The sequence below is a fragment of the Haliotis rufescens genome, unplaced genomic scaffold, assembly GCF_023055435.1.
Source record: "Haliotis rufescens isolate VD_foot unplaced genomic scaffold, xgHalRufe1.0.p SCAF_72, whole genome shotgun sequence".
Classification (NCBI taxonomy): domain Eukaryota; kingdom Metazoa; phylum Mollusca; class Gastropoda; order Lepetellida; family Haliotidae; genus Haliotis; species Haliotis rufescens.
Genome location: NW_025964364.1, coordinates 850,515 through 869,096, shown reverse-complemented (window position 1 = coordinate 869,096; position 18,582 = coordinate 850,515). Strand labels below are relative to the sequence as shown.

The following is an 18,582-nucleotide window of genomic DNA, read 5'->3' as shown; positions in this document are numbered from 1 at the left end:
TCATGATCAGGAGCCAAGTGTACCAAACACACCCGGCTTCGCGGAAAGCACGTGCCTTCCGTGAAGACCTTGTTAATGATTGGAACATAATGACTGAGTTTCTGAGAGTCAGTTTGGACAGTAAAGCGGTGTCTTGGGATACCCCCACAACAAGAGTACACCTTTCATTATATTGTATTATATTTGAATGTCAGCATTGTTTGCAGTTCATTGTGCAACCTGCACTTGTGATATGAAATGGAACAGTTGTTTTTTGTTATTTATACAAAGTGTGCTGCTACTGGGGACGGGGGGTAGAGGGAAGGGTCTCCTCGTTCTCCATGATGGAGACTGATGGGGACTTCTTCCTCCTGACCTTCTGCATCGGGCGGGGTGCAGGGAAGGTTTGGGCAGGAGTAGGTTTTCCTGAGGCTTGTGTTTAGCCGTAGCTTAGCCCAGAGGCCTCTTCCTTTGACCTAAGTCAAAGGAGATGGAGAGGGTGGAGGTGCTGGTCTTGAAAGACGTCTTGAGGGAGTAGTCCCTAACCCGGTAGGCCAGCAAGGGCTCCAGGATGGAGACAAGCTCTCTCGGCAGTGACATGGAGAGATCTCTCATGGTGGTAGCGTTTGGTAACGAGCTTGGGAGGACACGTCTGAGCGATTGTCAAAGCCGAAGGTGGGCATCAGGGGATGTTTTTGCAAGCAGGGGGATCGGATCGGAAGCTTTGAGCGCACGGACGTCGGTGAAGACAAGCTAAACGGCAAAAAACACGGTTTCGATCCTATTCGCGGCTGGTTGCTTTGCATTCGGCCGTATATTTCTACCTTCACCCACCCACACACCTGCGAAATAGCCAACGGCTGAAGCGGTCGTAAAATCTACAATACTACTACTACTACACACACCTGACACCAGTCGCAGTTTGTACTCCAAGCTAGCAACACCTCCTCAGCCTACGAAGCAACCCAAGCCATCCAGCCACCAAGCCAACCTCACCCAGCAAGCCTCCGAAGCCAGCACAGTTCCACTGATAGCCAGCCCAAGAGCAACACCTCGGTAATTATCACAACACACCCATACAATTTAGGTTAAAACCAATCACACACAAGCCCACTTAAAATACCAAACCCACAAATCCCTTAGTTACTATCCAAACACACCCTTTCAAACTTAGGCAAAAGTAACTCACCCCCAAGCCCACTTAAAACACCAACCCTCAAAAAATCTCCTAACTAAATAAACCAACTCACCAACAAACCCAAACAGCGCAGAAGCCAGCCAAACACCACTCACCCAGTCACCCACTCTGCACACAAAAGCCCCTCTTAAGCTCAGCTCACTCTCCTCCCCCCAAACAAAACCTAAACACACTACATCAACCTACGCACAACCACAGACATGGCCGACACACGTATAATCACCCAGGCAGACATCCACTGCACAGAGACACCCACACCATCGGAGGCCCACAACACCTCCGATCGGACACCTGAAACCCTCATCCCACACGAATTCGGAAAGCCAACTACAGTCGCTTCTCCTACCAAAACTTCGGATTCGCCCGCAACCACAACAAACCCCAAAAAACGGAAGTTGGACGCTTCAAACACAACACCCACATCACCTTCCATCCCTGCATCCATGGTCACGTTCGCTCTCTACTTCTGCGCGGCTGGCCCCATTAACACACTAAGTAAGGTACTCTCCGCTAATAAAGTAGGACTATGGTTTAAAAAACAAAAAATACACTTCGATAAAATCAGGGAAGCTCACAAAGGATTTCAAATCATCTTTCCGGACCAACACTCACTTAATGCAGCCAAAAAAATAACGGAAATTTTTCAATACACAGTAACCCACCAAACCCCAAACTGGCAACTATACACTAGAGGAGTAATCAGAGTAAACCCTAGAGAGTCAGAGGAAGACCTAGAATTATACAGTAACGAAGCAAATCTTAACACAGACACCCTCCAACCTAAAATAACCAGCACTAGGAGAATGACCTCAAATAGGAACGGTAGAATAACCAACACGCCAATAGTCATCATAAACTTCCAAAAATCAGATAAATATCCAGTAGCCCCTAAACACATCTCCTTCGGAGCGTCATCTAAATTAGAAGTTAAACCCTACATCAAACAAGTTAAACAGTGCACTAACTGCCTTCAATATAACCACACCGCTAACGACTGTAAATATCAAAAAACTAAATGTAGAACTTGCGCTCAACCTCAATGTCCAGGATCCTGCACTCCCTGGTGCATTCACTGCAAAACAACCAATCACTCCTCACTATCCAACAAATGCCCCCACAAACACACCCTCACCCAACAGGCCAACAGACACATAGACATCGACTCGGCCAAATTACAAACACGAAAACTGACACAGCATCCAAGAACACCCTTGCTACCCACACCACAACCAAACAACGAACCACACCTACAGAGCCCGTTTGACGGCGTCCCCATGAAAATACCACACGCAACAGCCACAAACACCCAAACCCCACACTACCCGCCAACATTCGCCACACCCAAACCAGTCCTTGCATCTACTCCCGCACGCAAACCAAAACTCACCATACCCGCCATATCCCACCCAAACACCATACAATCCACAGCCACCAGGGCAACAACAATCGGACACGAGCAAGCAACACCCGAAAACACAAACATAACTCAACCCATTGAAATACCCAGCACGACACAACTAAACACTCAAACAACCCCCATGGATAGTGAGGACACTAATCTAATTAACTTAGATGACTCCCAAACCGAAACTCAGATTAACATAAATGATATAACACGGTCGGCCCCCAAAAATCTCAAAAACCTCAAACTCAACCTGAACCCCAAACACCCTTAAATACCCAACTAAATAACTTCACAATCCTTCTACTCTACCTGCTGAAAGAAATCAAACCAGACATTAAAGCCACTAACCTACACCAAGTAGCTCGTAGACTAAATCTTACAACCCAAACCTACCCAGAATTCTACGCAAGCTACACCCTAGCTACCGCAGGACTATAAATTAAAACCTAAACCAAAATCATAATCTCCAAACACTAAAAGCCCAAATAATGACAGGCCTAAATATCTTCCAGTGGAATGCGGACGGGCTTAACTCCCACAGCCACGAACTTAAAGCTAGATTTAAACTTAAACAGGGACCACATGTAGCGTGTATCCAGGAAACCAAATTTTCAAGCAAATCCAAATTTAACCTTCCAAACTATAACACAGTCAGACTAGACCGACCTAAATCAAAAACACTAAGAGCATCGGGAGGCCTAATTATACTTATCCGTGAGGACATAAACTACGAAGAAATCTTAGTCAATACCCCAAACCTAGAAGCCAATGGCGTCCAAATCACCTTAAAAAACAAAAAAATAAACATCGTAAATATCTACCACTGGCTACAACAAAAAATCCAACCGGAGGATCTAAATACTCTCAAACAACTAAGCACCAAATCATCCATCTTCTTAGGAGACTTTAACGCCCACCACCCCTCCTGGGGCACGGGGGATAAACTAGATAACCACGGCAAACTAATTTCAGAATGGATAGAGGCTAACGATCTAGTACTTCTAAATAATAACCAACCCACTAGATACGATAAAAGCAATAACAACATGTCGGCTATCGACCTAACAATCTGCACAGCAGATCTAGCTCAAAGCACACAATGGGAAGTTCACGACGCCCCCCTAGGAAGTGACCACTTCCCAATAAATATAACCATAGGAAATACTAACGTCCCCCACCAAACTGAAAGCTCAGAGCCCAAATTCAATTACAATAAAGCTAACTGGGACAAATTCCAAGATATTTGCAATCAAGTAAACCTACAAAACATAGAAAATAATGACCCAGAAATATACTGCCAGAACTTAACCAACTTCATAATTAACACAGCCAAAAGCGCAATCCCTTTCAAAAAACCAAATAAATCAGGTAGGCCCTCGGTACCTTGGTGGAACGAGGAAATAGAACAAACTAGGAAAAAACGTAAATCAGCCTTCAATAAAGCCAAACGCGACCATAATCACATACCGGTAGCTCACCAACTAAACCACCAAGTCCAAACACTAGTCAAAATAGCAAAAACCAGAGACTGGAAAAAATTCTGCGAGGGACTAAATAATCGCACAGATGCCAGAACAGTCTGGCGCAAAATCCACGCCGTCAGAGGCTTAAAAAAACAAAAAAAAACGCCTAACATAAACAACTCAAATACTCCCAGCGAAAAAGCAAATAACCTAGCAAACCACTTTTCGGCAATAAGTAGCAATAACAACTTCAGCCATAAATTCAAACAAAAACTCCAGGCAGAAACCAAACCTATCCAAGAACCAAACAATAACAACCTAGAAATAAACCAACCGTACACAATAGAAGAACTAAACCACGTACTTCAAAATAGGAAAAAAGGAACAGCCCCAGGTCTAGACTTAACTTCCTACCAAATAATCAAAAAACTCCCGCCCAAACTACTCCAGTCACTACTAAAACTCTATAATCTAATTTATCTAAACGGCCAGGTTCCAAATCCTTGGAAAGAAGCTCTCATTATCCCCATCCCTAAACCCGGTAAACCAGCCAACCAAGCCAACTCCTATAGGCCAATATCGCTCACCTCTAACCTATGCAAAGTAATGGAATCCATGGCAAAAAATAGACTCCAACACTACTTAACCCAAAATAATATAATTAATTCAGACCAAAGCGGTTTTACTCCCGGCCGCTCAACCCTAGATAACCTAGCACGTCTAGAACAGGATATTAAAACAGGACAACTAAATAAACAATATACTACAGGCATCTTTCTGGACTTTTCCAAAGCCTTCGATATGGTATGGCACAACGGGCTAATCCAAAAACTTAAAAAAATAGGACTAAAAGGTCAAATCATAAACTACATCCAAAGTTTCCTTAAAAACCGTAAAATCACAGTGGGTATAGACCAGGCCTTGTCGGACCAGTGTCCACTAGAAAACGGCACACCCCAAGGCAGCATTCTTAGCCCCACACTATTCAACATAATGATAAACGATCTCTTTGATGGCTTATCCCCTAAAATAAATACTTCCAAATTTGCAGATGACGGAGCCCTCTGGATCCGTTCTAAAAGTATTTTAACATCCCAGGACTTACTCCAGAAATCACTAAACAAAATACAACAATGGGCCGATAAATGGGGGTTCTCCCTAAACACTGAAAAAACCACAGGAATAGTATTTAAACATAAAAATATGACACGGGCCACCCCCACCCTTAAACTAAACAACAAACCAATCCAATTTCAGAAACAAACTAAATTCTTAGGACTAATATTCGACGAACATCTCTCCTGGGATGCCCACGTCCAAAACCTAACCACAAGATGTAGCAAAGATTTAAACACACTAAGATGTCTAACCGGCTCCAACTGGGGTGCCTCTAAAGATACCCTCCTCAGCCTCTATACATCCCTAATCAGATCCAAACTAGACTACGGCTGTGCCATATACGATACCTTAAACGAAACATTAACCAAAAAACTAGATTCAATCCAATACCAAGCCCTCAAATTAGTCACACGTACCCAACAAGGCACCTCCCTTACGTCACTTCAGGCCCTCACAGGAGAAATGCCGCTAAACCTACGTAGGCAACACTTAACACTAAACTTCTGGGCAGCTTCTCAATCAAACCCTCTTATACAAAATCTCCTAAACCTAAACATACGTCCCAAAAACCAGGCACTAACTAGGAAACACCCTCTACTCACTCCAATTTCCCAACGTATTATAAACTACCGCAACGAACACCAAATAGGGAACCTACAACAAAACTGCAAAAAATCCAACGTATTCACCCCAAAACTTAAAATCCCCAAAATAGACACTTCCCTAGCCAAAACAATAAACAAACAAACTGACCCTAACATAGCTAAATCCACCTCACTAGCCTACATACATCAAAACTGGCCAAATTGGTGCCACATCTACACAGATGGATCTGCTGATCCATTCACAAATCACACAGGTTTCGGAGTCCACATAGCCCAACCAATAAGAAATACGCAATCCTTCCGACTCCCAAACAACCAATCTATCTTCACCGCAGAACTCATGGGTATCGCCACGGCCCTCCACAGCCATCACACTAAAAACCAAAATAAAATCCTAATACTCTCAGACTCACTAAGTGGACTCCAGGCCCTCCAAAGCAAAAACACCAAAAACCGCCCCAAATTAATAAACCAAATTCTCAAAAGTATAGATAAATTAACAGAGGCAGGCAAAAACATAGTACTCACCTGGATACCAGCCCACGTAGGAATATACGGTAATGAGAACGCCGACCAAGCCGCTAAACAGTCCCTAAAAATACCAGAGATAAGCCTTAAGCTACCAATAAGTAAATCAGAGATCAAAAGTATCAACAAACACAAAATCACCCAAAAATGGCATAGCCTCTATCAAAACACAAACACCCAAATCATAAAAGTCCTCAAAAAACCCCTTACCAAACCAAAAATCCTCCATCCATCCAAAAAAATCGATAGAATAATCACCAAACTCCAAACAGGACACACCAAACTAAATAACCATCTTCTAAAACTTAAAAAACACGCAAACGGGAAGTGCCCACACTGCACTCACCCAGAAACCATAGACCACGTACTACTACATTGCACCCACTACCTCATCCAACGTACAACATTACAAACCAACCTAAATCCAAATAAAGCTCTTACCTTAGAAGCAATCCTCAACCCCCAAAATAAAATAGAAAACTTCAAAGCCCTAGGCATTTACCTAACCAAAACAGACCTAATTAATCGTATCTAAAAATTCACTAAACCACCAACACTAAACATCTAAAAACAACAACTCACCCCCACACACTCCCTTAGTCCCAACCACTCCCCCAAGGCATGTCTTCCAAATCTCAAAATTTCAAAACTTTATATAAGCAACCACTAAACCCCCCTCCTTGGTTGCACTCTTCTCGCTTCCCCTTTTATATCACTAAATGGCCCGGCCGGGCCCGTGTGCGAAATACGCTCCAGTCGGAAAGCGCACGTAAAATCCCCTAATATAAGTAAGTAAGTAAGTAACTTGGACACCCGCCCTGCAAACACGTCCATCCAAGCTCTCAACACTCCAACCGACTATGAGAGATATCTCTAGGTCATTACCGAGGGAGCTTGTCTCCATCCTGGAGCCCTTGCTGGCTTACCGGGTTGGGGACTACTCCCTCAGGACTTCCTATAAGTCCAAAACCTCCAGCATCTCCATCATCTTTGACTTAGGTCAAAAAAGAGGCCTCTGGTCAAAGCCCCGGCCAAGACCAAGCCTAAGGAGAAACCCGCCCCGGCCCCTACCCCCGCTGCACCACTCCCGGTGAAGAGGAAAAGGCCGCCCAAGGTGAAGAAGACCCCTCCAGTATCCATCATGGAGATCGAGGAAAGTCTTCCCACTACCCCTCCACCCCCAACAGCAGCGACGGAGCTCGTTCCCCTCGACTCCAGGGGGGAGGAGCCCTTCCGCTCACCCGAGGGGACAGGACATGGGAGGAAAAAGAGGAAGAGGAGAAGCATATTCTCCCCTGACACTACACCCATCCCAGCTACTCCTACCACCCAGTCCATAGAGTGCCAGACCGCCGACCCTCCAGGCCCTGCACTCAATGACAGCCACACCCAGATCGCCCCACCACCAGTCCCGACTCTCTGCGACAGCCACACCCAGACCATCCCGGTCCGAGTGCCAAAGGAGAAGCCAGAGGACGCCCGGGTCTCACTCACCCGGGTAGCGTCCGGAATCAAGGACAAATTCAAACATCTACCGCCACCTGCCTGTGGAAAACCAACTAACAGGATCTACCCAAGCAGTCGCCCCCAACCAGCCATGGTTATGGTCCAGACCATAGAGGGCGAACGCTTTGAGCATGACATCCATAGCTTCAAGGACCTCAAGGAGTTCCTGGAACAGAGCGAAGTTGTCTACTCAGACAACTTCGTCGCCGCCATGGCAGCCCGCCTCGTCGACGGATTCTTACCAGTTATCTCCCGGGAGGAATGCCACCTCGCAAACCTCTTCCTCACTGGCGTTCTCCAGTAAACGCCTCTAGTCGCCACACAAGCTCGCCTGCCGACGCTGTGCCTTCCCACGCTTGACCACCTCGCCTCCAACCCACGCCCCAACTTTTCCATATTATTGAGTATTTTATTACCTCCCACAACCCCCCCAGCCAAACCCCCACCCCCCGCAGCTTTATTAGATTAGTCCTGTAAAAGTTACATTTTTTTGAGTCGCACTTCTTTATTTATTCATTACGATTTTTTTCTCCCAAAAGTATAAAGTGCCTCCCGGTGTGCGAAATACGCTTTGAGTCGGAAAGCGCACGTTAAATCTCCTAGGAACCTAACCTAACCCATACACCCACCCCATTGAAAACGGCACCCCTCAGGGAAGCATCATATCACCAACTTTATTCAATTTCATGATTAACGAAATTTTCTCAGATGTCAAATACTCGGAAAAAATCACAACTGCCAAATTTGCAGATGACGTTTCTTTTTGGAGCTCCTCGGCCTCCATTAATTTATTAAAAACAAGAATCCAATCTGTCCTAGATAACATTCAAAAATGGGCTTCCCAGTGGGGTTTCCAAATAAACACAAAAAAAACTATTGGCATGCTATTCAAAAAACAATATATGCAAAATTATACACCCAAACTTCACCTTAATAATCAAGACATTTCCTATCAAAAAGAAGCCAAGTTCCTAGGTATCACATTCGACCAACACCTTACATGGGGCCCCCAAGTACTGAAAACGGTCAATTCATGCGAAAAAGATCTAAATTTAATGAGAGCTATCAAAGGTAATAAATGGGGGTCCGACAAACAAACCCTACTCAACATATACAAAACACTCATCCAATCAAAAATTGACTATGCCGCTCCGGTCTTAAGCGGCATCACAACCACTAACTACAACAAACTAAAATCAATACAATACAAAGCCCTCAAACTAGCCACCGGCACAAGGACTGGGACCTCACACAACGCCCTCCTATTAATCACCAATACACTCTCCATCAAACACCGAATCCAACAAACCATCCTCAACTACTGGGCTGGGGCCCAACACAACCCAATTTTCAAAACAATAAAACAAAAATACAACATCAACAAACAGACTTTACACAAATTTCAAAACACCCCCGACAAGGCACCATACATCATCCACTTACATAAACTACTAATCACCCACAATCTAAACAATATAACTCACTCACCCCCCTCAAATCAATTCATAGCCGACCTCCCTTCCCCCCTTGTAGATACTTCCCTTCAACGGTTCACCCCTAGCAACGGCATCCCAGCTGAAAACAAAGCCAAACTAGCACTCACCCACATCCATAATAACTGGCCCACTCACACCCACATCTACACAGACGCATCTCAGTCAAACAACACCACAGGCTTAGGATTACACATAGATCAAACACCCCCCGCTCACTACAAATTTCAACTATAAAAACTACACAAACAACAACACCGGTGAATTACTAGCCATTCTAACAGCAATACACGCTATTAAAACAATCAACCAACAAAAATTCCTAATCATCTCCGACTCACTATCATCTCTTAAACAAATACAAAATAAACACTCTAGAACACGGCCTGACCTCATTGCTAATATAATCACCCTCACCAACCAACTTAAAGAGAAAAACAAACATATTAATTTACTCTGGGTCCCAGGGCACACCAATATACCAGGTAACAACATAGCCCACACCGCAGCCAAAGTAGCCACCCAACAACCATCACTAGAAATATACTTTCACACGTCCAAGATAGAAACTAAGAATATAATCAAGAGATCCATTAAAGTCCACAACTAAAATAGTATTATACAAAACTGCAACTCCGTATGGCTCAGACCAATTTGCCACCCGTCCCAATTTTAAATGTCGCAACTTCAACACATCCAACCACCTAGACAACACCATTTCCAGATATATTAGCGGCAACACAGCTCTCAACCAAACACTACACAAACAAGGAAGACATCCAGACGGAACCTGTACATATTGTAAAAATCCTGAAGACTTGTATCATATTTTTAACAGCTGTCCTTTTTACAACTCTCTTCACTCTGAACTCTATCAAGCTATCCCTCCTAACTTCAAACAGAATCTCCCACTTCTCTTCAACCCCTCCAATCCTCCTTACATCTTCAACGCCATAACACAATTTATCATTAAAGCCGAACTTCTCGACAAAATTTAGATCCTCCCAAATAAAACTTAAAAATTTAAATACTTTTCTAGCCAGTTAACTCCTGTCACTTTCGGATCGGGATCCAAATTCTCACCGCGAGTCGTCTTCTCCGACGTCCGCGTCACCAACTCCGATATCCACACACTAAAAATAGACTCTCGTTTAACCAGCCAGCTCCCGGCACAAGCCCACAACGCACGTTACCTAACCAAGCTATAACCCCCCCACACACACACGTCCATCACGTTTCACTCCTGGCCGCTCAACCCTAGATAACCTCGCCCGACTAGAACAAGATATTAAGACAGGACAGCTAAATAAACAATATACCACAGGCATCTTCTTAGACTTCTCTAAAGCTTTCGACATGGTATGGCACGATGGGCTAATACAAAAACTTAAAAAAATAGGACTCAAAGGTCAGATAATAAACTACATCCAGGACTTCCTAAACAATCGTAAAATAACCGTGGGTATAGACCAAACTCTATCGGACCAATGTCCCCTAGAAAATGGTACTCCACAGGGCAGTATCCTCAGCCCCACCCTCTTCAATATAATGATAAACGATCTATTCGAGGGCCTATCCCCTAAAGTAAACACATGAAAATTCGCGGATGATGGAGCCATCTGGATCCGCACTAAAAGCATGAACATGGTCCAAAATCTACTCCAAAAATCTCTTAATAAAATACAACAATGGGCTGACAAATGGGGCTTCTCCCTTAACTCAGAAAAAACAACAGGAATAGTATTCAAACATAAAAACATGAAACCCGCCTCCCCAATCCTCCAGCTAAACAATCAAACAATCAAATTTCAAAAACAAACCAAATTCTTAGGACTTATTTTCGATGAACATCTCACCTGGGATGCTCACATCCAAAACCTAACAACTAAATGCAGTAAAGACCTAAACACCCTAAGATGCCTAACTGGCTCTAACTGGGGAGCATCCAAAGATACCCTCCTCTCTCTCTACATATCACTAATTAGATCAAAACTAGACTACGGCTGCGCCATATACAACACCCTAAACAACTCTCTATCTAAAAAACTTGACTCAATACAATATCAGGCTCTCAAACTAATTACACGCACCCAACATGGCACCTCCTACACCTCACTTCAGGCCTTAACAGGAGAAATGCCACTAAGTCTACGCAGGGAACAGCTAAGCTTGAATTTCTGGGCCGCGTCCCAATCAAACCCTCTCATCCAAAACTTAATAAACCAAAACATCAGCCCCAAAAACCAAGCTCTAGCTCGTAAACACCCCTTACTTACCCCAATATCCCAAAGAATAACAAACTACCTAAATGAACACCAAACTAAAAATCTTAAACAAAACTGCAAACAATCAAATATCTTCACCCCTAAACTTAAAATACCCAAAATAGACACAACACTAGCTAGCCAAATAAATAAACAAACCGACCCAAACATAGCTAAAACTACCACACTAGCATACATACACGAAAATTGGCCAAATTGGTGTCACATTTACACGGACGGATCCTCAGATCCGACCTCCAAACACACAGGTTTCGGAGTCCATACCACACAACCAACTAAAACCACACAATCCTTCCGACTCCCAAACAACCAATCAATATTCACGGCAGAACTAATGGGCATGGCCTCAGCCCTCCATAATCAAGGATCAAAAAACCACAAAAAAATCCTAATACTTACCGACTCCCTAAGTGGACTGCAAGCCCTCCAAAACAAAAATACCAAAAACCGACCTAAATTAATAAATCAAATACTTAAAAGCTCCAACGACCTAACTAAGGCAGGCAAACAAATAACCTTCTTGTGGGTACCCGCCCACGTAGGAATATACGGTAATGAAAACGCCGATAAAGCAGCTAAACTATCCCTCAAAATCCCAGAAATAAGCTTAAACTTACCCATCTCAAAATCAGAAATTAAAAGTGTAAACAAGCAAAAAATCACAAAAAAATGGCATAACCTATATCTAAACTCAGATAGCCAAATCAAAAAAGTGCTCAGCAAACCATTAACCAAACCCAAAATTCTCCATCCATCCAAAAAAATCGACAGAGTAATCACTCAACTCCAAACAGGACACACCAACCTAAATAACCACCTAAAAAAATTTAAAAAACACACTACAGGTAAATGCCCACACTGCAAACAACCAGAAACCCCAGAACACGCACTCATCCACTGCACACACTACCTAACACATCGAACCGCATTACAAACCACCCTCAATCTAAACAAGGCTCTAACTCTAGAAGCAATACTAAACCCACAAAATAAACTAGAAAACTTCAAGGCCTTAGGCGTATTCTTAATAAAAACGGAACTAATAAAACGCATCTAAAAACACAATAACCTACCAAATCAAAATCACATAAACAAACAAACATCCCCCATACCCAGCTCCCTTGGTTCTCCTCCCCAATCCCATCGGCATCTATTCCAAATCTCAAAATTCCCAAATTCTATATAAGCAACCCCTAAAACCCCCCTCTTGGGTTACACAGACCACCTTCGCCCCTTTCGGAAACACATTAAATGGCCTGGCCGGGCCCGTGTGCGAATTACGCATCAGTCGGAAGGCGCACGTTAAATCTCCAAAGTAAGTAAGCAAGTAAGCACGTCCATCTGCAGTTTGTACTCCAAGCTAGCAACACCTCCTCAGCCCACGAAGCAACCCAAGCCATCCAGCCACCAAGCCAACCTCACCCAGCAAGCCTCCCAAGTCAGCACAGTCTCCACTGCTAGCCGGCCCCGGTAATTATCACAACACACCCATACAATTTAGGTTAAAACTACTCACACACAAGCCCACTTAAAACACCAAACCCTCAAATCCCTTAGTTACTATCACAACACACCCTTTCAAACCTAGGCAAAAGTAACTCACCCCCAAGCCCACTTAAAATACCAACCCTCTAAATCTCCTAACTAAACAAACAACCTCACCAGACAAACCCCAAAAATAGCGTAGAAACCAGTCAAACACCACTCACCCAGTCACCCAGTCACCCAGTCACCCAGTCACCCACTCTACACACAAACCCCTCTCTTAAGCTCAGCTCACTCTCCTCCCCCCAAACAAAACCTCACATCCGCTCACACACATCTACCAACAATGTCCGATACACGTACCGTCACCCATGCAGACATCCACCAAACTGACACACCCACACCATCGGAGGCCCACAACACCTCCGATCGGACACCCGAAACCCTCATCCCTCACGAATTCGGAAACCAATCTACAGTCGCCTCTCCTACTAAGACTTCCGAAACGCCTGCTACCACCACAAACCCTAAGAAACGGAAGCTGGACTCTTCCAACACTTCACTCCCACCACCTACCTTCACTGCATCCCTGGTCACCTTCGCCCTTTACTTCTGCGCAGCAGGCCCCGTAAACACACTAACTTAGGTACTTTTTGCCAACAAAATAGGACTCTTTCGGCGCATCAACCAAACTAGAGGTCAAACCCTACATCAAACAGGTCAAACAATGCTCCAACTGCTTACAATATAATCATACTGCTAACGGTTGTAAATATCAAAAAACTAAATGTAGGACTTGTGCCCAAACTCAATGCCCAGGGGGCCTGCGCACCCTGGTGCATTCACTGTAAAACTATAAACCACTCTTCACTCTCCAACAAATGCCCCCACAGACACACCCTCACTCAACAGGCCAACAGACACATAGACATCGACTCGGCCAAGCACCAAAGACGAAAACCAACACAACATCCAAACAAACCTCTACACCTCTACACACCACAAACAAACAACGCCCGACATCTACAATCCGCATGGGATGGTATCCCTCAGGAAATACCCCAAGCAACAACCACACACACCCAACACCCACAAAACCCACCAACATTCGCCATACCCAAACCACTCTCTGCATCCACTCCCGCACGCAAAACAAACCGCACCATACCCGCCATACCCCAACCCAACACCACACAAGCTACAGCCATCAGGGCAACAACAACCACACCCGAGCAAGCACTACCCGAAGACTCAAACTGTAACCAACCCATGGACATGCCCAGCACGCACTCGCAAACACAACCAGACACTCAAACAACCCCCATGGAGAGTGAGGAAACTAACCAGAGTAACTTAGAAGAATACGAATTTCGAAACTGAGGATGACATCAACGAAATTACACGCTCAGCCCCCAAAAAACTCAAAAACCGAAAACGTAAACCTCAACCTCAACCCCAACCACCCATAACTACCAAACTAAATAGTATAACAATCCTACTAGCCTACATGCTCAAACAAATCAAACCAGATGCTAGCTCCAAGAACCTACACAAAGTAGCACAAAAACTAAAACTCACCACCCAAAACTTCAAAGATTTCTCTGCAAGTTATACACTAGCAACCGCAGGACTATAAATTAAACCAAAAAAAAACAAAACCATAATCTCCAAACACTAAAAGCCCAAATAATGACAGGCCTAAATATCTTCCAGTGGAATGCGGACGGGCTTAACTCCCACAGCCACGAACTTAAAGCTAGATTCAAACTAAAACAAGGACCACATGTAGCGTGCAGCCAGGAAACTAAATTCTCAAGTAAATCCAAATTCAACCTACCAAACTATAACATAGTCAGACTAGATCGACCAAAATCCAAAACAATTAGAGCATCAGGAGGCTTACTTATACTAATTAGAGAGGATATAAGCTACGAACAAACCAAAGTAAATACTCCAAACCTAGAAGCCAATGGCATCCAAATCACCTTAAAAAAACAAAAAATAAACATCATAAATATCTACCATTGGCAGCAACAGAAAATCCAACCGGAGGATCTAAATATTCTCAAACAAATAGGCAACAAATCAACTATCTTCCTAGGAGACTTTAACGCCCACCACCCCTCCTGGGGCACGGGGGATAAACTAGATAACCACGGCAAACTAATCTCAGAATGGATAGAGGCTAATGATCTAGTACTACTAAATAACAACCAACCTACCAGATACGATAAAAACAATAGAGACATGGCGGCTATCGACCTAACAATATGCACAGCAGATCTAGCTCAAAGTACCCAATGGGAAGTTCACGACGCCCCCCTAGGAAGTGACCACTTCCCAATAAACATCACCATAGGCAACACTAACGTCCCCAATCAAACCGAAAGCTCAGAACCCAAATTTAACTATAACCAGGCTAACTAGGATAAATTCCAAAATATCTGCAACCAAGCTAATATACAAGAAATAGAAAATAGTGACCCAGAAATATACTGCCAAAACCTAACGGACTACATAATTAACGAAGCCAAAAGCTCAATCCCCTTTAAAAAACCCAATAAATCAGGTAGGCCCTCTATACCTTGGTGGAACGAGGAAATAGAACTAACTAGACGAAAACGTAAATCAGCCTTCAATAAAGCCAAACGCGACCACAACCACATACCAGTAGCTCACCAACTAAACCACCAGGTCCAAAACCTAGTTAAAATAGCAAAAACCAGAGATTGGAAAAAATTCTGCGAGGGACTAAACAACCGCACAGACGCCAGAACGGTCTGGCACAAAATCTACGCCGTTAGAGGACTAAAACGTCACAAAAAAACACCTAACATAAACAACTCAACAACTCCCAGCAAAAAAGCAAATTACCTAGCAAACCACTTCTCGGCCACAAGCAGTAATAACAACTTCAGTGATAAATTCCAACAAAAACTCAAAGCAGAAGACAAACCTATCCAAGAACCAAATAATGACAACCTAGAAATCAACCAACCCTACTCAATAGAAGAACTAAACTACGTACTCCAAAATAGGAAAAAGGGAACAGCCCCAGGTCTAGACTTAACTTCCTACCAAATAATAAAAAAACTCCCCCCCAAACTACTCCAGGCACTACTAAAACTCTATAATCTAATCTATCTAAACGGACAGGTACCAACCCCTTGGAAAGAGGTGCTTATCATCCCCATCCCTAAACCCGGTAAACCAACCAACCAAGCAAACTCCTATAGGCCAATATCTCTTACCTCCAATCTATGCAAAGTAATGGAATCCATGACCAAAAATAGACTTCAACACTACTTAACCCAAAACAATATAATAAACTCAGACCAAAGCGGTTTCACTCCTGGCCGCTCAACCTTAGATAACCTACCCTGTCTTGAACAGGATATCAAAACAGGACAACTAAACAAACAATACACTACAGGCATCTTTCTGGACTTTTCAAAAGCATTTGATATGGTATGGCACAACGGGCTAATCCAAAAACTTAAAAAAATAGGACTAAAAGGTCAAATCGTAAACTACATCCAAAGCTTTCTTAAAAAACGCAAAATTACAGTGGGTATAGACCAGGCCTTGTCGGACCAGTGTCCCCTAGAAAACGGCACTCCCCAAGGCAGCATTCTTAGCCCCACACTATTTAACATAATGATACAGGGTCGGGGACTACTCCCTTCGGACTTCGTACAAGTCCAACTCCTCCACCCTCTCCATCTCCTTCGACTTAGGTCAAAGGAAAAGGCCTCTGGTCAAAGCTCCGGCCAAGACCAAGCCTAAGGAGAAGAAGACCCCGGCCCCTGCCCCTGCTGCACCACGCCCGGTACAGAAGGCCAAGCCGCCCACAGTGAAGAAGGCTCCACCAGTCGCCCCCATGGAGATCCAGGAGAGCCTTCCCACCACCCCTCCACCCCCTTCAGCTGCACTGGAACTCGCTCCCCTCGAATCCAGAGGGGAGGAGCCCTTTCGCACGCCGGAAGGGACAGGACATGGTAGAAAGAAGAGAAAGAGGAAAAGTATCTTCTCCCCCGACTCTCCCCCTCTTCCATCACCACCAAGCAGAAACACGGAGACCCAGACCGCCACACCACCAGGCCCGTCTCTCAACTCTAGCCAAGTCCAGACTGACCCAGTCCCGGACCCAGTTCAAATGGAAAAACCGGAGGACCAGCGGTTACTTCTCTCCCGGGAAGCGACCAGTCTACTGGAAGCCCACAAGAGCCTACCACCACCGGCCTGCGGAACTCGCACAAACTGGATTAAGCCAAGCAGTCGCCCCTTACCATCCCTGGTCATGGTTCAGACCATAGAGGGCGAACGGTTTGAGCATGACATCCACAACTTCACCGACCTGAAGGAGTTTCTGGAGCAGAGCGAACTCGCCTGCCCAGACCACTTCATCGCCGCCATGGCAGCTCGCCTCATCAAGGGATCCTTCCAAGACATCTCCAATGAAGAAAGCAAGCTCGCCAACCTCCTCCTCGCTGGCGTTTCCCAGTAAACATCCTCGTCGCCACACAAGCTCGCCCGCCGACGCCGTGCCTTCCCACGCCTACCCTCTCCCCTCCAACCCACGCCCAAACTTTTCCATATTATTGAGTATTTTATTACCACCCACACACCCCCAGCCAAACCCACTGCCCCTTAGCTTTTATTAGATTAGTGCTGTAAAAGTTACATTTTTTTGGGTCGCACTTCTTTATTTATTTATTACGCTTTTTTTCTCCCAATAGTATAAAGTGCTTCCCCGTGTGCGAAATACGCTAATAGTCGGAAAGCGCACGTTAAATCTCCTAAATCCATCCATCCGATTGTTTGGGAGGGTCTAAATTTTTTCTATTAAATTGGTGTCTTTGAGGAAGGTGGCTATTTGTAGGTAAGTGGCTGGTGGATTGTCAGGTTTGAATAGCATTGTTATATTGTTGTTGAATTTGGGTGGGAGAGAGTTATAGAGTGTTAGTTGTTGTTTTTTATATTTGCTACAGGTGGTGAATATGTGATTTATGTCTTCTATTGTATTGCAGTGAATGCAGTTTGGGCTTGTATGTCTGTTTTGCTTGTATAGTGTTGCGTTTAAGTTGGTTTGGTTGCTTTGTATTCTGTTTATGACTTTGTCTGCTAAGATGGAATTTGTGTAGTTTTTGCATTTTGTTGTTGGTTTGCTGAATAGTGTTTTGATCCATTGAGATTTACATTTTTTGATGTTGTTGCTAAAGTTTTGTTGTATTATATTGTGTTTTATTAGTGTTTTTGTTTCGGTTTTGCTTGTGTGGAATTGTAAAGTGGGTATTTGGTCAGTTGTAGCTATTTTTGCTGTTTGATCTGCAATTTGGTTTCCTGTTATGCCTGTATGGCTGTATGGCTGGGTATCCATACTAATGTTATTGTTTTGTTGGCTCTTTTGAGTTTTGTATGGGTGTTTATTATTTGTTTGATTAAGTCGGGTCTGCATTTAGAAAATTTGTCTGCTAATTGTTTTATTGAGTTTAATGAGTCGGAAATTATGATGT

General features: G+C 44.0%; 1 protein-coding gene across 1 annotated transcript; it reads left to right on the top strand.

The window, feature by feature from the left end:
• The first annotated feature begins 323 nt into the window (after nucleotides 1–323).
• LOC125376735 (proteoglycan 4-like) lies at nucleotides 324–17,573 on the top strand. Its single transcript, XM_048388485.1, has 5 exons — nucleotides 324–395; nucleotides 932–1,035; nucleotides 7,297–8,103; nucleotides 12,929–13,051; nucleotides 16,733–17,573. Exons 1-5 carry the CDS (start codon nucleotides 324–326, stop codon nucleotides 17,571–17,573), a joined length of 1,947 nt encoding a protein of 648 aa, XP_048244442.1.
• Nucleotides 17,574–18,582: the final 1,009 nt, after the last annotated feature.